This window comes from Poecilia reticulata, chromosome 14 (assembly GCF_904066995.2).
Source record: "Poecilia reticulata chromosome 14, P_reticulata-male-v2, whole genome shotgun sequence".
In the NCBI taxonomy this organism is placed as follows: domain Eukaryota; kingdom Metazoa; phylum Chordata; class Actinopteri; order Cyprinodontiformes; family Poeciliidae; genus Poecilia; species Poecilia reticulata.
In genome coordinates, this window is record NC_088843.1 from 11845340 (window position 1) to 11867776 (window position 22437).

At 37.5% G+C, this 22437-nt stretch overlaps 1 protein-coding gene across 1 annotated transcript; it reads right to left on the minus strand.

Moving 5' to 3' along the window:
- Window positions 1–484: 484 nt before the first annotated feature.
- Window positions 485–21125, minus strand: stag2a (STAG2 cohesin complex component a). The gene is made up of 34 exons (XM_008427589.3): window positions 20909–21125; window positions 15447–15573; window positions 15260–15338; window positions 14927–15085; window positions 13633–13729; window positions 13485–13561; window positions 13161–13365; window positions 12921–13072; window positions 11957–12030; window positions 11562–11685; window positions 10871–10969; window positions 10604–10683; window positions 10238–10345; window positions 8646–8754; window positions 8336–8453; window positions 8134–8237; window positions 7943–8035; window positions 7769–7858; window positions 7470–7673; window positions 7304–7374; window positions 7063–7150; window positions 6809–6889; window positions 6616–6708; window positions 6348–6522; window positions 6101–6240; window positions 5917–6018; window positions 5275–5423; window positions 5068–5196; window positions 4781–4986; window positions 3501–3738; window positions 3272–3382; window positions 3056–3182; window positions 2848–2925; window positions 485–2463 (listed from the first exon to the last, which is right to left on the minus strand). The coding sequence occupies exons 2-34, from the start codon at window positions 15488–15490 to the stop codon at window positions 2440–2442; spliced, it is 3828 nt and encodes a 1275-aa protein (XP_008425811.1). The 5' UTR covers window positions 15491–15573; window positions 20909–21125; the 3' UTR covers window positions 485–2439.
- Window positions 21126–22437: the final 1312 nt, after the last annotated feature.

The window sequence follows — 22437 nt, forward strand, 5'->3', positions numbered from 1 at the left end:
ATATTTTCACATTTCCTGTCAACTTTAAACATTTTTAACTCCAAAACATGACGGGTCGCTGGATGAATGACTGCCCTGCCCTGGCGCCCAACCACCAGGCTTAACAAGTTTTCTGGGGAAATCTTGGTGGTTCTGAACTGTGCTATTGAAATATTTGCAGGAATAAGCTGTATAATTAGCACTTCTACCAGTTTGGTTCTCAACCAGTGCCACATATAGTGCTGTGCAATCTTAATTTGTAAACATGTTCCTTTAGAGAAATTTGTTATCACCTTGCATTGCAAATTCCACTGATTATCCAACTTACAACTAGAACATGCTCCACTTAGATTTGAATTAACTCCCACATCCCAGCTCCAACATCCAAGACAAATAGCATGGATTGTAATTTTGTAATGGAAAATAATTTTTTACCATTCGACAGCTAAATAAAAATGTCTCAAAGCAGGACAGTTTCCAGACTTGCCTCACAATCATCATCACACAGTTTTAAAGGATTTATTTGGTTGTGTTACATCTCCAGACATAAATACAAATATTAAAAGATGCAATGGGCACTTTGTAAATAGAAAAAAAAGAACACAAATTTAATATATGCAAATATTTAAATATGTATAAACATACAGATGTATTCAGATGTTTAGCAGTTCAATGCAAAACCTAAACAATGTCAAATGAAATGCTTTAGAGGGTGTACCATTCCTATTTCCCCAAAGTGAATACTTATTGTATATGACCAAGATATCCGTCTTCAGTTTAGAGAAATTAGGGATTTGCGTCTAGCTACAATATGCGTATATATCGTCATCTATAAAGGTAGAATCTGCCAGCCAGGTCAGTACAGGAAAAAAAAAAAAAAAGAATTAACACAACAACCCACTGAGCAACAAACAAAACAACTATGGATGCATACTGTACTTAAAAATTAGTGGGTTAATGTCGGAGTAACATTGTTTTAACTTTAACCGCTACATAAAATTTCACACATGAGGAAAGTGCACATATAAACGCACACACAATATATTACACCTTTGTAATTGTACAATTTACAATCCAGACACTATCATAGCTTACTAAAGTACTCTGAGCCTTAGTAATTGAGCATCATTTCTTAATATCAACAGTGGAAAACCAAAATGTATAAAAATCCTCTGCACAACTGTATACTAGAATTAAAAAAATAACAAACACCACCCAACTTTCTTATGCGTTTTTTGTCTTCTTGTTTTGTTTTTGTTTTTTAACAAAAATGTAAATATATGGCATGAGTAATATCAGATATTAGTTACTATACAATGTAAAAACAGGCTATAGGAAAGATTAAATGTTTACTGTGGGTCAAGATTCCATTGATGGAACTGTAAAGGTTTCCAATTCTAAAAAAACATTTCTAGAATCAACCATCCATTTGATTTACAACTACATGGAAATAATACATACCTTTTGCACGCATTCATTATAGAGAGAAGAAACGAAAACAGAACCAACTGGCCACATCTGCAGTAACACCATTCTATTAAAAAGGATTACTTATGTTTCTAGGTGAAATAGCATGATTATAAACCATTAATTTACACTTGATTGTCAATACAAAATATCTATAAATCAAAGTTATCTATAGGGTATAAAAGCAGAACACATGTTCCTTAAAAATACCGTCACAAAGAAATCTGGAAACGCTGTATTCCACTTGTGGCAAATCCTTTGAACAGTATGACAAGCTAGTTCACGTTATAATTTACTGCGTACAGATCTGAATATATGGCTACATGCCATGCCAAAATCTACAGTTCACCAGTACAAGAAGTGAACACAATAGCACTAACTGAGTTATTTCATTTAGTGGCCGTGTAGAAGTCCTGTCATCCTGAAACTACTCCATGTTCATGTGTTTGGCAAGTTTGTCTTTAGATTAACCTGGAATCAACCCTGTAAGTAACATCCATAAGAAAGATGAGCCGCCTTGTCTTTAAAAAACAAAATCTGTTCCTATTAAAGACTCTCAGACAACCACTGAACACCAAAATCATGAGAAATTCGTCTAATGTTAATGAAATTGTGTTCGCGTCACCTGATTGTTGGCCACTATGTATTTACATTAGACAACTCTTTATATACCAAATGCAAGAAAAGGGGAAAATGAAAAACATTAAACGCCTGCACACCCCGGCCACATGTACCCGCCTCTAAAGGTTTCTTCTAGACTTCAGGTACTGAAACAGAATCTTGACTGACGACAGTGTTTGAAAACAGCAGGATGATTTAACACGAGGCTCTCCCTCCAAGTCTTTAAGTGTTAAAGAGGCAAATGCTGGAGTCTCAAAAGACCATCGTAATAGTTCCTTTCAACCTTTTCCTTTCAAAGATTTCACAGAGAACGGTCATTTCTTCTTCCAAGAAGAGGATTTCCATGATGCATCGTCTTTGATCCAATTCGTGTTAGAACATTGAAACATTAAGAACCTAAAAACAGACAGAGGTAGAGTTAGACTTAATAATAGTAATAGAAACATAACAGTTTCATTTTGCTATTTCAGTAACACGTCTATGTGGGTGGGTGCATGAACATCCTGAACAAAAATTTTAGTGGTTAGTTTACTTTTGTTTATTTCCTAGCTATAAACCATTCTGCAGCACATGCATCGTAAATTAGACAAACCACATATATGAAACGTCGACAAAACTGTTTTGCTTGACGTTTTACGCAACTGCGACTCAGATCATATTAATTCATCTCATGCTGCAACAAGAGAGCAATCAGATTCACTGAGCCAATAAAAGCATATTTAATGAAGCATTCATAACAAATGTACTACTGTACAAGCGTAATGCAGAAATTATTCTTACCGAATCATCCATAATGGAAGACGGATCAAAGTAATCTGGCTTTAGTTCATTTCTTTCTCTTCGATTCTTAGATGCAGGCTGAGAAGCAACAGCTCAGTTAGAAAACAAATCACAACATACAAGAAACTGGGGACAAAAATGCTTTTTTAGCTCAACACTATGCTGTCCCAAAAAATCAGCTGAGTTACGTCAATATTTTATAAATTACCAAATCGATCTCCATCGTATTAAAATCCATGCCCTCATTGATATCTTCCAAGCGATCCTCTGATGACATCATCACGTCCTCCACGATTGGTTCCTCGTCATCCTCCATTAATCCGGATCCTCGGCGACTGTGGAAAACACAAAAGAAATCAGCAGTGATATTTAGCCTGTTTTCTTATTGTCACAGAGAAAGACGAAAAAGCGCGAGTTGGCTCACATTGCTTGCTGCATGTGGTTCCTCATCTTAGCGTAGTGCATGCTGATCCGCTCCTGGTGCTGACGGGCTTCAGCCTGTTGCCTCTGCGTCAACATCCAGGTAACCTGGGTGCTGGGAGGTGATATCATTTCATTCACAAGTTGCTTCAAACAATTCAAGAAGCACAGGACACTCCAATCAAAAACAACTGCAGGCTTTAATCAAAAGTTACTTAAGGGAAGTTTTGTACTTGTAATCCATGGCAGCCTGGTGATGGTGATGAGGCAGCGGTTGAGGAGGAAGCGCTTGATGAAGGTGCTGCTCTGCTGGCATGGAGAACGTGGCGGCGTAGCCGTCCTCCGGCCTCATCCTCTTTGGATCCCTCAGCACAGTGGAAGTGAGGTGGGGCGAGTGCATCATGACCGGCGTGGGCACACTCTGCTCACGATTCATCCAGACTCCGTCAAAACTGCTGCTGCTGTTCTCTTCTGCAAGAAGACGATATATTAACATCCCTGGTGGAAAACACGGTGGTGGCAGCATTATGCTGTGGGGAAAAGGAAGATGATTAGAGTTGATCTGAAGAAAGATGGAGCTAAATACAGTCCGTCCCTATAATGTACTGAGAACACATTGCAGGATGCAAACAAAGAAAGAGGAACAACTTGATATTGGTGCAAAGGTTCCTTTTCTATCAGCCCAACAAGCCTAAACATACAGCCACAGCTAAAGCTGGGTACTTTAGATCAAAGTCGGTTAGAATAGCCTAGCTAAAGTCCAGACCTAAATCCAAAGTAGAATCTGTCTCAGCACATTTAAATCGGCCCGAGTTACTTTGCAAGGAAGGATGATCAAAAATCTCAGTTTCTGGAGACGTACTTCCAAAAAGTGACAGTGAAAGGTTGTTCTACAAACTCTGGAGTTCAGGGGTAAATACAAATGTGAATCGAACATTTCAGAACTTTTCACTTGATTAACCACTACATATGCTTAAATATCATGTTATCAATCAAATCAATGGAGTTTTTATCTGTTTACTACCAAATTATATCAACCAGTCCCTCCAGTTTCTTGAGAATTAGCGTGGAAATTCATGTAAAATCAACAAATCCCTGCATATTTTGTCATTAATACATAATTGGGAGTTTGTTGCAGATTTTTCTCAAAAATTGTCAAAACCTTTCTTCCTTTTACTAAACAGCTGCTTCAGCTTTGATTGATGTCAGATTATAGTCCATGATCTATAAAACGAGTAATAAAAAGTCACATTTACCGTCATAAATAAGAGCAAATTAGAACCACAAGCACTTTGATTTGTATTGCAAAAGAATTACAAAAAGAAACATGAAATCCTGGAGGGATTGAGAAATTGTTCAATAATAGAAATTAATTTTAAGGATTCATTGATATTTTAGCAGTTTAACAGGTTTTATCAATGCATTATGGCACAACCGGCCCTTTAAGAGCACTCATAATCTGGATTTGGCCCAAAATGCAAGTGCAGTAATAAGTAATTTCAATAAAACTCACCTTCAGGCAGTTTTCTTTTGCTTACAGCGGACTGTTTGGACTTCTTGCTTCGAACGGACCCCCGACTGCTGATCCCACTGATGACAGACATGGTGTCGTCGTCCATCCCGGCCTGCAGTGAGTTCCTGTACGAGATGAGGGGCAGCCAGCAGTCGTCTCTCTGAAGGGCCATTTGAAACGTCATAAATCGCTCCAGGTACAGGTGACTGCAGAGTTCAGAATGACAAAGCAACGTCAAGAGTCTTTTCAGAGCTCATCAGAAATGACACAACAGGCCAGAAACTTACACTGTCCTCTTGTCTTGTCGAAGGAGTTTGCTTGAGAACTCACTCAGGATGTCCAGAAATGGCAGATTAAGTGGCGGACCCCCTTCTCCTTGAGGACTGGGTTCTTTAAATGCAAACTCAATGCCGTCCCTAAAACAAATGGCATTTTCCCACTTGTTAAAACACACACTGTTGGAATTGCAGCTGTTTCTCAGAGCAGGTGCTCACTTATGTAACATTGCAATGGCCTCTCTTGTCTTCAACTGATCCAAACCAAAGGTTAGCGAGAAACGTCGAGCCAGTTCTTTGATTCCACAGAAAGCCGACGACGAGCGGTCAAAGCTGAAGCCGAGCTCAGACATCATCTCGTTGAATAACTGGAATAAAAACACAGAATGACAACAACAGAACATACTTTGTTAGATTCAACAGTGTAAAGCACTAGTTACAAAAAAATGTATATAATTTTGACTGTTTGTTACGTCTTAACTAGATCCCACGGGTGTTTTAGGTGTTTTCCAATCTTAGAAGATATGTAGGAGTTTAATTTTTTTGGTGATACGTTGGTTTATTTTCCAGGAAAGTTGAGCTCCTGATAGAAACTCCAGTTCCTGAAACGTGGTGAGCTGTCCCACACAGCAAACTCTTACTTCTGTAATTCGTTAAATTGCTGAAACTTCCTTTTTACTTGAGAAAAGTATTACATAAATCAATTTTAATGTGTTTTACTGAGCTGAAAACTTGACAGTTAGATTACAGAAGCACACAACAAAATCTGGGAGAAGCAGGTTTAGCGGTGACTTTGTTTAAGAGTCTATGTCATCTTGAGCTGTAATCTATCTTGAACTAAGTCTCTGTAAGAAACTTTACCGTTTGCAGGCTCAATATGAGCGTCTTTGCACACTGGATTTTGTCGATTTGTCTTGTTTTACTCATCGTTTCTTTGATGATATCACCATAGTCATTGTAATACTGAGGAATAAAAGATAAAGATAATTAAAATAATTGTAGAAAACTGCACATATAATAAATCTTTTACCATATTTGCACCTACTCTCATGTACTGCTTGAATATATCGGCTCCAGTATTCATTTCAACAACGTTGTATATGATTAATTTGCAATAGGCTGCAAGAAGGTTTCTCCGTTTGTGCAGAGCCTCGATTTTACTGGCCTCATCATCTTGTTGTCCATCTGAGAAAAAATAAATAAATAAAAACAAATAAAACACATAAAAAAAACGTCTTAAGATGTGTGAAGCAAAGGGTGTAAAACAAGAAAAACCTGGCACAGGTTCCAACCTGTGCTGTTGCTGTCGTCATCCTGGTCGATAAAAACTTGATCCACGATGAAGTTGAGCAGCTCCGCTTGCAGGGAGGAGTCTGGCACGTAGACCAGATTCTCCAGATGTTCCCGGCCTGACGACATGATTTGGTGACTGAAGATCAGCAACACGTCACACAGTATTGTGAAAGCCTAGAATAGACGCAGCACTCGTTTATAAACGCGAACCGACTGCATTTCGAGTTGCAGGAAAAGAAAGGCAGGATGGGTCCGTCGTCATCCCACCTGCTCTTTAACGGCCGTGTTGATGCTGCTCAGGTAACGCTGGCATATTAAGCAGAAAGCTCTCATCTGTTTTCTCAGAGTCACTAAATCACCCTAAAAGAAGCAGATGCATCTCAGACCATACCAGTCATGTCATGTAATTCTTAAAATCAATAATTTCGCTAAGTAACCCAGCAAGTTTGTTGATAAATACCTTTATTGAACTGCCTTCTGAAACTTTAGCCAGGTGCCACAAGACTATGTAATGTGTGCACTGCATTGCATGAATCACAATCTGTTGAGACAAAAGTTGACAAGAAGCGGTGCGTAAACAGAAAAACCAAATGTTCACAAGTTCAATTCTCGGCATCAGATTTTCATACTGCAAAAGTGATCCAAAGTACTGATAAAATCCATGTTTGTTTAGGAACATTTGTGGCATTAAGGACATTGTTAGTGCTGTAATACCTGCTCAGGCATGTCTCCGTTCTGCAGACCTGTGCTGAGGAGGCTGTAGTTGCTGGTGAACAGATCCCACTTGGAAAGATCGTGTGCACTGGTTAAGCAAAAAGAGAACAAATGCGAATAGAAATATTTACACGGAAATATTTACACAGTTGTCATAAAAAATAAAATTCTGTAAATCCAAGAACCCCAACTTATAACTTAAATGTCAACGAGAGTGTTTTTTTGTTTGTTTTTTTTTTACTTGTGAAAAGCAGTGATCTTCTTAAGTGTTGATAGAACTTGGTAGGCATCATCCTCATCTGGTTCTTCCCCCTGAATGAACCAAAGGTGAAATCCCTTCAGATTTTTGCCCAAGAACATTTCTAAAGTAATAAAAGCAACAAAAAAACGAACTAATTCAAACCTACCTCTTGCAGGAAGTCCTCCAGAAGTCTGTTGAATTTGTCTACCAGCTCATCTAGAAGCTGTGAGCGGGCGATATCCACGCGGTTGAAGATGGTGAACTCCTCGTTGCACAGATAGTGGTAGGTTGTAGAGCAGGCCTCCAGCACTTCAGTGTCTGTGTGTTTATCCACAACCTCCCAAATTTGGCGCAGCAAGGCATCCATATGCTGAATTGAGAAATATAATTTAATTGGCACTGAACAAAATCTACAAGAGTCGTATTAAAAAAAAAAAATCTTTAAGCAAGTGAAACATCACGAACCTTTTCTAACCGGCCGGTGGTGTAGATGTCAAGATCGAAGTATTTTGGTATTTGGAGTAAGCTGGTCACCTTATCGATGTCCACACAGTACTGAGACGTGAAAACCAAAGAGGTTGGCTTATATTAAACTTTTCAAAATAAATCAACTCTGAAAAGGCTGTAACACGCTGTCACCTTTGCTAATAACAGAGGTAGTGCAACCGCAAACATCTCTGTGGTTCGTGTCCGATCGTCCAGCTGAGTTTTCTTTTCTTTTGCAGTCAAGACCTAATGCACAAACGGTCACCCAATTACCGACACAAATTAATTCAGAAATCATTTGGTTTTATTTTTATAATTGATTTATCAAACAATACGCCTCTCACCCTCTTTCCTGAGCCTCTGCCTACTGGAGGATGACATTCACAAGCCTGTCGAATGGCAGAGAGCATGATCTCAACCAGAGCCGTCTCTTGTCGATCAGTGAGGGCTAACAAGAAAAAAAAACAAGAAAAAGAAAACACCTGATATGAAATGATTCATTCTTTCCATTTACTTTTATATCTGCTTCAGTGTTTATCTCCTTACCCTCCTCTCCTGGCATGGGCTCGTCCAGCAACAAGCTAATCATGGTTTCCCAGTCCTTCAGCAGCTCTGACGCACACTCCCACAGGCTGTCCACCAAATAAGCCCCGTGTTCATGGAGCTAATGAAAAATCAGATTTCCTGTTACTGAACACAACGCAACACCACAAGGACAACACAGTCTTCCCAGCAAAAAACCGTACACAGCAAAGTGAATAAAACTGACAACACATTTATGATGAAATCTTAAGATTAGAGTTAAAAATGCATAAAAAAAAAATACAAAAACGCAAAGCCTCAAAGGCTTGGTTACCTCACTCTCCAAGAAGAAGAAGACGGTCGTCTTGATGAGGCTGCCGTTGAGGCTCTGTCTGCCCCTCCTCGGTAGACCTTCATCCTCTGGACCTCGATGGCTGAAGAGCCTTTAATCAGCGTTAGAAAAAAGCTGCTATAAATAAGCAATATGCAGACGGGTGGTAAATTTAGGTTAAATAATTGTACTGTTTCAAAGTATTGGTTTTCTTTTATCTTACGGTAGCAATGCTATTGAGTGATTTTGTTTCAGTTATGTAATTTTATTTCCTGTCTATGTTTTTCATATTTAAATATGTTCAGGTAGTTGGCCTCAGGTGCTGCACATTTTGACCACCAGAGAGCAGTGTTTCAAAGTGATTACCATTTCCCAAGACGGGGCAGGAAATGCATCTTGTTCTCTTCCTGTGTTGCTATGCTATGTGATGAACTTGGACGTGAACTGTAGGTGGTTTATCTGCAGGTGATAGTTTCGGCAGAAATTCGGGAGCCTGTATGTGCGGTGCAGGGCGGCCATTTTGTGCACGTGACCATAAGATGTCCGATCATAGGTGTGCTCCAGCATTAAGAGTGAACAGAGACATTACTGTCAAATTCAGAGGCCACTGCCGTATTTCTGTTTCTTTTCTTTTATATATTGTATTTTCTTTTTGTGTATTTTCCCTGTTATTTTGGAGATCTGCCACATTTCATGAATATTTACCTAATGTTTTGGTACACCTATGTTCTGATTTTTGAATAATAGTGAGGAACAAGACAGCTTTGTTCAATCTGTCCCAACTGAAAATAAAATATACGGCACATTAACAACCCCAGTTATTGTGTCTTGTGAGGCTAAGTATTTCCCGGGCTACACATAAAACAGTGCAGGGTGAAATGGATTGGTAATGTTATATTCTGAGGTGGGAGAAACATTAAATGTTGAACTTAAAAACTTATAATTTGAGTTTAGCCTCAAATTACTCAAACCCTTGGAAGTTTTAGGTGTATTGTTCTTATTTGACCAACATATTTATTATGACCAGACGTAACATTAATGTTTTGGAGTGACCAGTGAGAGACTTCAATATGCTTTGAGGTGATGGTAAAGAGGACTTCCCAACTTAAATCCTTGGAGCTCATAATTAGAGATAAATCAACAAAACATCAATAAAAATGTGCAAATAAAACTGGTTAGGATTTAGGCTTTAATTCATAAAACAGATTTCTTAATTGATTAATGAAAAAGTTAACATTTTTGTCAATTTATTAAATGCACTATTTAATACCTAACTTAATTGATTTATAACTATTTTAGCTGTCTGCATATTGTATGAGAATTATTTTCAGAATAGTGCCATTAGTGCAGTATGACTTTTTTATATATTGTAAAGAAATCTATCCAAATCTTACACAAAGAAGAAACATAAAGGGACCATCAAGCCAATAAAACGGCATGTTGTAAAATTCCTGTGAGTCCTTTTTATTTCTGAATAGCTGAATCTTTGATTCATTCGTTTCAATCAGACTTTAGTCGATCAATAAGGCTATTGATGGAATACAAGCCATCATATAATTTTTCTTCCAGTCTTGTCACTGCAGCACATTACTTACTTTTTAAACAGAAATTCTCCTGCAGAAACAGCGATGGGTCGGTGCGCTGAGTAAACCAGGTGATACACACTCTCACAGTCCTCTGCTGTCAGAACCTCATCGCTGCTCCTGTTGGCAGTGGGAATAAAACCAGCTTTGTCCATTTGTGCCTGATTTATTTTATGTTCTATAACATATTCCTGCTATTCCTAGCAAAAAAAGTGATAGATTTACATCTATAAGTCATACACTACAAATGTTATTTTCCTTAGTTTGTGCCTAGACATTAATGTTTGAATCTGTAGAAACATTTATTTAGCACAGTGACTTCCATTGGTATGTTCAGGAATTACCCAGTCATAAAGATAAAAATAGAGCAGTGCTTACTGTAAAATAAGCGTCAGAAGCTTAATAGCTTGCACTGCAACGTCGTATTCTTTGTCCAGAGTCATGGACACAATGCGGTCCTGTCGGAAAGAAACCATCAGTGTTTAGTACCTGATTACTGTTACACATTAGATTTGAGTGTCAAAAAGCTAAAGCAATGTACTTTGCTGTGATTAGACATCCAAATATGTTTAATTACTATTTAAAAATGGTATGAGTTAAAGATGTGTGATGCTAAGCAACAGGTTGGCCCTGCTGTTGGCCCACCTTAAAGCGACTGGTGAAGAGTTCGAGGCGGGAGCCGAGCTCTCTGCTGTAGAACAAGCCCTGCAGGGCAGTCAGGCACTTCAGCCGCACCTCACCTTGCTGAAATTACACCCATGATACTTCAAATATGTGTTGCATGACAGAAAGACAAGTCATAACTTGCATATCAACTTTCTTTGTGAATAACAAGTGATAAACAGCACTGCATAACGATTGAGAGCCTGTGCGGTGAAGGGTCAAAGAGTCATCCACCGATAAGTAAAAAATATGTACCATCTGAACATTTCTGTGATCTGAAAAAAAATGATCTCATAATACAGATAGTAAAAAAATCAAATAATGAATTATTTGAAATAAATTTGAAATAAATTGTTGAGAAATTAAAAAAATTATACATGCATTATTTATTCAATATATATTTTTTAAAACATTTAAATTATAAAATTGAATTTTCTTTGAATGTGAAACCTTTCATTCACAGCTTCTCCCAATCATGTCCAAAGAAAGTATTTTGGAACAGATTAAATGTAGCAAAAGATGCAGATGTCAAAAAGTTGTTTATTCTTATGAACAAAAACATCAGTGAAGCTCACCAGTGATAATTAAAAAAACATAACCTTTAAACCTCTCCTACCGTGTTACCACTAAATTAATAGAAGCTCTCAAAAAATAATATATAAAAAAAACTCACCTTGTCATGCATTGTCCAGCCAACATACTTCAAGTAGCTGTCATTGAGGAAGGCATCACTGTACAGCTTCATCCACACTCCAATCTCCTCAATACAAATAGCTCGAATTTCAGCAATGGCATCACTGGAAAAGATGAAAGCATAAAGAGTGAGGCCTAATATTACCCTTTGATATTTATACGAAAAAGTCATCATTACTCCCTTAGGAAAAAGACACACTAAAAGAAAGTTCTCAACAAAAATTTCAGACGACATTTTGTAGTGACACCAGTTTTCCACTAGGTGGAGCAAAAATGCCATAAATATGAAAAGCAAGGTCTGAACCTAAAGCTCAGCTGAGATCCATCAAGTCTTACAGCCTTGCAAATCAAATCATCAAACCATTTTATACTTACCGATATCTGTGAACAAAGACTCCTTTGAAAATCGCATTCATCATGTTTTCAATATCATCTTGATTTTCCTGGAGCTGAAAAATAAACATGAAGCAATGATAAAATAACCTATTTACACCAAAACCTTTACCGTCATTCAGTCTGTTAAGTAAGGAATCTTGCAAAAATTATTTCTATAAATATACCATTCTTGTTGAGCAAATGCAACTTGAAAACAGTAGAAATGTCCAACTGTATGCCATGGCTTCTTTTTAAGCATGTAGTAGAAATAAGTTGAATAAATTAATTGCAAAATAAATTCAGTAGCATTTACAGTTTCACTAAGATCTACTCAAAAAAATAGATTGGTACTTGTTTGGTTTTAATAGCTGCAGAAGAAAAAGTGAATAATGTGAGACTCTATCATTATGGACTGAATGTAATTATTGTAAGACTGACAGATATTTTGAAAAACCTTGATCTCACCAACTTTATCTAATTTTCAAGCCCTAAAATGAGGTCTCTTTTCTAGTAAAAAGACTTTTGCTATAAGAAGATTGCTCCTTATGAACTGTCTAATCTGACTATAATTCAAACATATGGATTTTCTAGCTAAAAGCTATTCAAAATCTAAAAGTTTGAAATACCCAGCAGAAAGTATCAAAGTTTTTTTTAATGTTTTTATCTCATTACAACTACAAATTTCAGTTTAATTTACTGGGATTTTCTGTGGTAGACCAAACGAAAGAAGCACAGGGACAGTGAGTCATGGCTTTCAAAAAGTTTTACCGATAAAATTCTGAAAAGTTCGGTGAACATTTGTATTGGTCAAGTCAAAGTCCAGATCAAAATAAAAATCAGAATTAGTGCAACACTGATGGAAAAAACTGCCAGACATTTAGCCATAAATGTAGGAGAAAGTGGTTTTAAAATGATAAATGGGAAAAAAAAAAAAAAAAAAACTTCTGCAAGATTTCTCTCTTACCTCTTTTCGCTTTTGTAACAACAGCTCCAACCTATCATTGGCCCTTTTTGCAATGACTTTGTTCCTTTCTGCCTCGTACTGTCTCTGAGTGTTGTCCATGTTGATGCTCAGGTTCAGAGCGACGTTCACCAAGGCGGTCATCAGCTTCATGGCTGGGGAACACAGCGGAGCTCAAACACAAGTCCGAAGACACAATGCCACCAAGACGTAGACGACATAAATAAGCAGATAGAAACTGACCTGCTAGTGTGCTTGTGTGTCTAAATGCCCTGACCTGCGAGTCGGACAGGCCAGTGAGCAGAGAGATGACCGTGTCCATCATGTACTCGTCATATATGATGCTGTACTGGCACTGGCGCACGAGAACGGCAATAAAGTCGCAGAAATTTATCCGGAATCTTTTCCACTGTGGCCCTGAGAGTGTTAAAGGATAGTCGCCGCTGTCCTGTTTGGTGACCAGAGAGTCAATCAGACTGAGGACAAAAACATCCAGCTGGCTGATGTTTGAGATGTCTATGAGGGTCGTTCCAGACAAACCAAACAAACAGACACGGAGTACTTCACCTCATCAAACTCCTCCGTCATTTTCCTGATGATTTCAGAATTCTGCATATGTCTGAACATTTCTTCACTCACAGCACCTGCACAAAAAAATTTCAGCCAAACTCTGCAAAAATCAATGCTTTCTGCCAACATCGTGTCTGACAGGTACCTTTACACCCCGAGCACTGGATGAAGAAGTTGATTAGCTCCAAAAGCGCCACATCTCTGTCTTGCTTGTAGGCCTCAATCCATTCATCAACAACAGACTAGATGTACACCAGAACAGCAATTTACAACATAAGTTGTTCATATAATACACACAAATACAAACTGAAATAGAAATAGCCTGCAAGAGTGGAAGTTGATTTAGCTTTTAATAAATATGGAATAATTTATTGAATGTTGGGACTATTAGCCTTCCATATTTTACACCGATGGAAACTGCGTTTCCATTTACCATGAAACTCCACAAACTGGACTTATGAAAATTACAAAAAAACCTCGTGTTTTTCAACAAAATGTTTTTGCACAAGAGTGAAGTGGTTTTTCAGCTGGACTGAAATTTGCATATTTCTCAAAACTGCAACGAAAACATTTATTTTGCGTCATGACAGTTTGGCTCCACTCAAGCTCTCAGAAGTTGAATTTGTCATTCAAAAATGCTGAGTCCATAGCTCTTCTGTAAAATTGCTACAGTTTCCTCTAAACGTTGCGTATGTAGCCACTTCCAAATATAAGGAACTTGCCGCCAACAACTTTTCTGATGGCTCATGATGATGATGATGAGCCCTAGCATCATGGCTAAAATATAAATATTTCCCCTGTAATTGCTTATTCATTGTTCTTACTTCTTATTTAATAGAAACATCGGAATAGCAAAATCTGACAATAGCAGATTGCGGAATATACGTACCGTATATTCCGCACTGTAAGGATTATAAGGCGCATAGAATAGACGCTTCAGTTTGGGTTGCCAATTTGTTCCGTACTCTATTATTACACATCCACATGTGTAAAGAAGGTGTCCGAGTACTTTATGTAGTAGGCTGCCCCAGTCGTTGTTTCACTCATGGTGTTGCGATATTGTGCCCAACTGCTTTCTGGGTAACACAGATCAACTGACACGCTGCCGTCGCAGTCTCTGTCTCTCTCCCCCCCCCCCCTTTTAAATGCATTATCAAACTTTCTTAACAAACCAGCGTTCTGACAACTATCCCAGCATGCACCGCGCACTTCTTCTTCTACGGGGGAAAATGAAGTCGGTGGCTGCTTACCGTAGTTGCTAGACCTGTTGTGGCTCAATATTGGTCCATATATAAGGCGCACCGGATTATAAGGCGCACTGTCGGCTTTTGAGGAAATTGAAGGTTTTTAGGTGCGGCTTATAGTACGGAAAATACGGTACTTGTAATGGAAACGCAGCTATAGCTACACAGGTATAAAAATGAGAGCAACGTACTCACCTGTGTTGCGCTCCTCCCTATTTTGACCACTTCGAAGAGGCTCATATTCTCCGAGCCGTTCTCCTGATGATGGCCGTTCATTAAGCCGGTACCAGAGACCCTCCCTGCTCCCCCACCTTTGGCCTTGTCTCCCAGCACCTTCCTCCCCCTCTTGGCTCCCTGTGAATGAGAACAATGTTTAAAAATTAAACATGTTTAAAGGCGCAATAATGATAACTGAGTACAACCAGTGAAACAGTAGACTGAGAAGACAATCTGGCTACGGGAAACCAAATGAAAAAAAATAATTAAGGAGCTCTCCCAAACGTTTAACAATAAGCTCAATGAACCTACCATGCCTCTGCCCGCTGTAGCATTTCTTCCATCAGGATCCTCAAGGTCTGCATCTGAAGACAACTGAGATTCTGTCTCTCTGCGTATAAAAAAAAAACACGAGATGTTAAATCACAGCTCAAATAATCCATTACCATCAGAGAGATGAGATAAACACCCGCCAACATGTCTGTGATTTACTGCTTACTGGGGAAACTGGAACTCTGCGTGCAAATCCTGTGCCGCTATCATTTCTGCAACATTTTCTGGAGCTGTGGAAGTAGAACCTCAGTCTGCTCTGGCCCCCAGGCAAGAAGAGATCGGTTCAGTCACACCTGCAGACAGAAACGAATCACGCTGAGTAACCACAGAACAACAATACACAACGTGGAAGTATCAATCAATCAATCAAATTTTATTTGTATAGCACATTTCAGCAGCAAGGCATTTCAAAGTGCTTTACATAATTAAAATAAAAACAGCATGTGACAGTGAATAAACAGAAAGACAAAGAGAATTTTTTTAAAAGAAGAAAAAAGGTTAAAAAAGATAAAAACATTAAAACCCGCTTAGTATAAGATCTAAGTGGGATGAAATAATAGAACACCACAAATTAAACATGCATCAAAAGATCACTAAACTACCCATAAAGAGACAGCGCTGCACATTAAAATTATAACTTTACAGTTAGTTTGAAAGATTATCTTCAAGAATTAAAAAAATTCTAGGAATAAATGAGACAAACGAGAGACTCTTCTATTATTATGAGAATAATTATTAGGATAATTGTTCAAAACAATAGTCATTATTTTTAAGTGTGACTTGCGCATATTTGTTATTCACCGAAATAAATGGACTAAACCAAAATTCTTGTAACTATTCAAACTTTTAAACGGAAATGAGGAAAAACGTATAACATTTACTTTAATGGAAATGTAAACAAAACAACAACAAAAAAAAATCTATCTATCTATCATTAAACATACTTTAAATTGTAAAAAAAATTATATGATGGAGAATTTACACACTTTTATAGTTTTCTGACATTTTGCTTTGTTAGCTTATCTACATCAGAACTGAACAAAAAAAAAAAGTAAAACGCTGTGTTTTTTTTTTTTTTACAAGCTTATGATTTCTATCAAAAGATCAGTAAGAAAGGAAAGTGACACGGGAATGATTTCTGCTCTGAGCAGGAACAAAAACAACTCAATTATTTCCAGTAAAGCGCAGAAAATACCACCAAAGCCTGAAAGGAAAGAACGGATAAATTAAGAAGAATGATTGCTAAATTCCAGCAGCTACTTTAGTTTCACTATATCTGTTCCAAGCATTGTGGTTCTGTCAAACTGCCAGGACTTTGTGGGACACACCTGACAAAATAAGCACCGCTTCAGTTCGTAATATAACACCGGGCTTTTTACGGCTATGTCAGAAAGCCTGCGATGAAAAAGAAAAAGTGACTTTGAAAAGGTGAAATGGGAAAAATAAAACATCAACAGTTTTAATATTAGCAGGTACTTTTTTGAAGTCCCATAAATCCGTAAATGCTCCACACTTGCTAGCTTCATGTCCTAAACAGAGAAATGTGCTGCTTCTTTTTCTTGTCATCATGACAGATGAATTCAGCTTAGTTTTGTAGTTTTGCCAAAAATAAATAAATAGCCAGTTGACAATATTTTTTTTTACTGCAAACATTCTGACGCGTACCAGTGTATCTTAATAAATTGGAATATAATTGAACATTTAGTTTGTTTCTCAGTTTAGTAATGACACACAGCAACATATTTCAACAGTATTTCTGTCATTTTGGTGATGCAGACTTCCAGCTAAAGAAAACGTTGAAGTCAGTTTCTCAGAAAATTTAAAAATACACAAAAGCAATAAAATATTAATTATGCAGCTATTTTGCATGCATTGTTTTGAGCCTAAAACAAGGCATGCAACAGTTCTAGTCCCTATCCTGGAGACACCTCTGTGTGGCGGTGCTTGATGACTTCTGCGCTGGCTCCAACAGTTTTTTGCGTTTTGCCTCATAGTTGTCTCAGGGCTGCATCCCGAAAACGTGTGGATCATTTTCTACCAGGCGTTTTCCTTCCACTCAACTTTCCATTAATACTTTCTGATGCAACATTCTGGGAGTTCCCTGCTTCTTCACCATTGACCTTTAGTGGTTTTTACCTTACACGTAGAGGGCGTCAAGTCAGCACTTTTGTGTGGGCTGTGGCATGACTTCAAATTAGATTTTTACTGGTCTTCCTCTCAAATTTTCTGAGAAACTTGATTTCTTGTTTTCATGAGCTCTAATTTATAATAATCAACATGGCATGCATAAAAGCTTTATACTATATTGCAGTAAGTGTACAATTAAATCTATATAGCTTATGAATCAAGTTCTGCATTTTGAAAATGTTCAGCAAATAACCTCCATACAAAAGCACACGAGAGGAATGCGTTCCCACTTTCAGCAGAAATTTCTGTTTTGCATTAGCAAATTCTTCGTCCAAGTGGAACGCAGCCATTGTTTCCGCACCTTCCCATTTCCAGCTGAGAAAAAGAGACCTTCTTTTTCCCTTCCTTGGCTGTTATGTGATGCAGCTCTAATTTTTTTTCTCATTATGAAAAACAAGAAGGAAGCAAAACAGAAACAATGAATCTCCCACAACCAGGTCAAACGAGGTGCTTTCCTCAAGTACTGCACTGACTCATTTCGTCTCTCACCATTATGAATTCATCAGCCTGAAACGCAAAAGAAAAATAAACCAACAGGATTTTTTTTTATCTCTTTGTTTAACTACTTGCTTGTGTTTTGAAAAGATGAACGTCAGCGCCTAATTGAATAAAAACGGATGGGAAAAGGTATTCAGAGTTGGTCAGGTTGTTTTTTTACGGGCAAGGAGAACTCTGCACGGTTCTGATCTGCTCTGAAAGCACACAGTCAGCCTAAACATATGCACATCTTCTTCCCTCCTCCAGCAGTAAATCATTCTTATCTCTCACATTTAGGGATGTAACATCACTTCCTGTAGTTTGCTAGTGTGCCGACAAGCTTTCGCTGAAAAGATTTCCTCTACCTCCACATCTTATACAGAAACACAGATCACTGAAGGAACAAACGTCCTAGACAAAGAGTACACACGCTGTTACTTCACCGTCTGTTTCCTGTCATGAAAAAAGCAAGCGTTGGATCATGCACAGGTGTGAAAACTTTTCCATAAACACATAGCATGAAATGATGAAATTCCACTACACTTAGGACTTGCAAATTTACTACATCTTTCTGCTTTAACTCAGTTAATTATTCACAATGGTCGCTATCCATCCATCCATCCATTTTCTGTACACCCTTGTCCCTAGTGGGGTTGGGAGGGTTGCTGGTGCCCATCTCCAGCTAACAACGGTCGCTAGTTTAACTTTAATATTGGTACTGTAAACATATTCTAAAAAAGCAGAATGTAAAAAGAGATATTTAATCATCTCTGCTGGCGTAAAACAGCCAGTTGCTTGTGCAGATTATTTACCATAGCATTTTTATTATTTTAAAAATGCTATCCACTGTGTTTTCTATGACCACTAGCAGCAACGTGGAGGAAATTTGGATGGTCCCTGAAAACACAAGTAAAACTACACCTTTTGTGCCTTTTGCTGAGCTAATTCAGAAAGGAGAATGGGATATATTTGATTTGAATTAGTGGTAAAGCACAGAGGCTGCTGCTGTCCAGATGCATCAGTTTTACTTTTCTCCATTTCATTCAGCTGAAATGAGCTTTCATGTAAAAAGATTGCACTGTGTACTGTACACCTCACAAGCTTTTGAGTTACCAAAAACAGATTTTCAACAAACTTCTGACAACCATCTATGGCTGTTTATAGTACATAAATATCAACAAAAATAGTCAAAAACAAACTAGTTAATAATCGCATGTTGTTCTGCTTCAATAATTACAATGAAACTAAACTATTTGTGATGGTGATCACTGTGGTACTCAGTGTTAAGATTAGCTGTCATACAAAAAGGAAATTTTGGATTTCTACATGTTTCCATTTCACAATTTTATCACTTCCCAGACTTGAGTCCAGTCTATACTAACTCAGAAATGTTTTTCACAAACTTTGTCTCTCTACATAAATATATATATATATAGCTGTCATATATATATTTTTTTATCTGACTCAAACATAAACATACCAATGTGTCCTGAAAGTTGCAATATAAGAAGAAATAGTAAACGGCATGATAAAAATGTTAATTAATTAATAAAAGCCATTGCTGTTTTGACAGGTTGTCTAGCCCGTCTTGATTTGTGTTATTTAGATTGGTCTACTTAATTTAGGCTTCCCTACCTACTGAAGAATGTGTGTATAATTCTTTGATAAAACACAATAAAATTTATGAATTTGATCATGAACCCCAGGCCTTAACATCAGTAATTTCTCGGGTAATTTCAGTGTCTTTTGGATATCTAAGTTAAAGTACTTACTGTATATTACCAAGAAATATTTATATGGTGTTTGTGCTTGTGTTATGTCCTAAAGACTACAAGTAAACTGCTTTCACTTTTAAAAGCAGTTTACTTACTGCTATATTTCTCAGTATTTTAACTACTTTTTATTTCCTTAGCGAAAATTTTAAAAATAAGTTGTCTGACAGGCCACACAACAGTCTTGAATTTTGATAACCACTGAATCAACAAAAAAGACTATAAACATAAAAAGTATTTATTTTTTTGCCAGTAGTAAATAAATCCACATTAGCACAGCCATTCCATTCCTTGTAATAATGCCTGTTATATTTACCACAACCATTACTGTGGCTGTAGATGGGCTAAAAAAAAGCCAAATCTTATTTATGATATTTATCTTATCTATGATATACTGCCACCCTGAAATCTGTATTCTGAATAACGGGACCTATTTGAAAAATCATAATTTCACATTATTGGGCTTCCAAACATAGAGTACACAGATTAGTCTATCTGGCAGAGAGGGGCTGATTTTAACCTCCATAAATGGACATGTCAACTGGATTTTAGCGCCTCTACAACAGTTACTTCTGTAAAATAAACATCGCACTACAGGAAAAGTCTAGTTTCACGCCACCTTGACTCTTCACTCTAGCGGATGATTTCAGTACATTTCTGTCAAGCGCTGTTGTCGACTTAAAAAGATCCCAGACGCAGATGTTTGGGAGGCTGGAGGGTGATTCCTGCTCACTCTCAGCTCTGTCTGATGTACGTCTTGGATATGACGGATCTGCCTAATCCGAGCCAATGTTATTAATACGAGGCATTAACTCTCAACATTGACAATGTTTTCCATTAGACAACAGTCTTCACTTCTTTATAAGCTTTGCTACCCGTCTGAAAAGACAGATATTCACTTTAATATTTGAACATACATGTATAAATATTATCCCAATACTTTTAAGCTTGGCTAGCTTTACCGTTAGCAGCGAATGGCTAACAAGACTATTAGCATATAAAAACTATCTGAAGCCATAAGATACAGTTATTTTTCCATGCTATTTTTAAAGTATTCTTACAGGAGTTGATTTATGCATTAACACCTACAGGTGACATTACTCTCAAGTATCTCCTCAGTGACCAAGAACAGTGGCATCAATAACAAACTACCAAGATGTTAACGTTAGCTATCCGCCATTTTACAACTTACCTCGTTTTAATTCAAAGACGTACAGAAACCAAATAAGTAAAACGCTGCGGGCTTTGTACATTGATTGTTTTCATTAATTTCCAGAACAAGCTGTCACTTTCTACCTCTCTAAATATTTGGGTAATTTTAAGCTAGCGTAAAGGAGCCCCTTGGTGGCTAACATAGCAAGGTACACTGTGTATTTTGTCGTTGTTCATGCAGCGCACAACGACACCTCTTGGTGGCCCGGTGTACTGCAGGTAAGAATTCACATACACGACACAGAAACATACAACTGTACGGTGAATTAGGCACTTAGATGGAAAATATTAACTTTCATCAAAGTTTGATGGTTTGCTTGTGTCCCTTGTAGTTGTTTTGTTTGTTTGTTTTTCTTTATTGCAGAATTAATTAGAAATGACATGAAAATAAATGCACATAGAGGCTGCCCTGCTGTAGACTTAGAATAACTCTTCTTAGTACTTTTTTCTTCCTCTTCTTTGTCTTCTTTTTTGTTTTATATGTTTTCATTTTAATGTATTATAAAGTATATTTAATGACCTCTGGTAGAAAGAGGATAATTGGTGTTCAATTTCAAAAAGTCAACATTTCAAAACAGTGGCATACATTTTCATTTAGCACCCTCATCTTGTTGAACCACTTTCTGCTCCAAACAGCAGGTAAGTCGAAAAGACTTTGAGGAACTTCATGAGAGATTTTCTCTCTCTTTTTTTGCTCCAAGTCATAAGTACCAAATGACATAAAATAGTCCCAGTCTGCAAAGCAATATTAGAACAAGATGTAGATGTTATTTTGGGGTAGTAGAGTAAAGGGAGAAGATTATCAGTGTGCATCACACTTCTCAGATTTTTATTTGTGACATCTTGTTTTTTTGTCATTCTCTTTCCACATCCAAATTATATTTAGCTCAAATAAAAGACTTTGACACTTGTGGCAGTAACATGAACTATGTTTGTCCAGCAAACCATTTTGGAGAAATGTATCTAACTACCATGACTTTCATCATGCTCACTTTGAAGCTTATGGAAAACTCCAGTGGACTTCACAAATAAACAGGATGTTTCAGAAACTATTCTTCAGTTAATATCAATCATCTGGCTTTCTCCCGACACGTGAGAAGTGTTTCCAGTGGCTTAAAAATTACCAAGGGTTCTTCTGTGACCTTGTCATACACTTCACTCTTAGAATGATACTTTAAGGTTAACCACCACAGAGGAAGGTAATAGTGGTCTTGGTTTCCTCATTTTGTAGTCATTTTGCAACTGTTTCGAGATGATTATTTAACCCTTTCCAATGTAATTAACGACTTTACTTCTGAACGTATTCAAAACCCCCCTTTCCGTTTACGTACTTGGGTTTTTTTTGTCCCAAGTAAAACATTTTTGAATGAGTCTGTCCCTCTATTTCTCTGAATAGAGATTATTATTTAAAAAAATAATGAAATATGTCAACTTCACAGGATTTGTTGACTTGTGCAGCCTGTACAAGAGGGACCCAAGGACTCTTTTGCTCAACAATGCTGGCAAAAA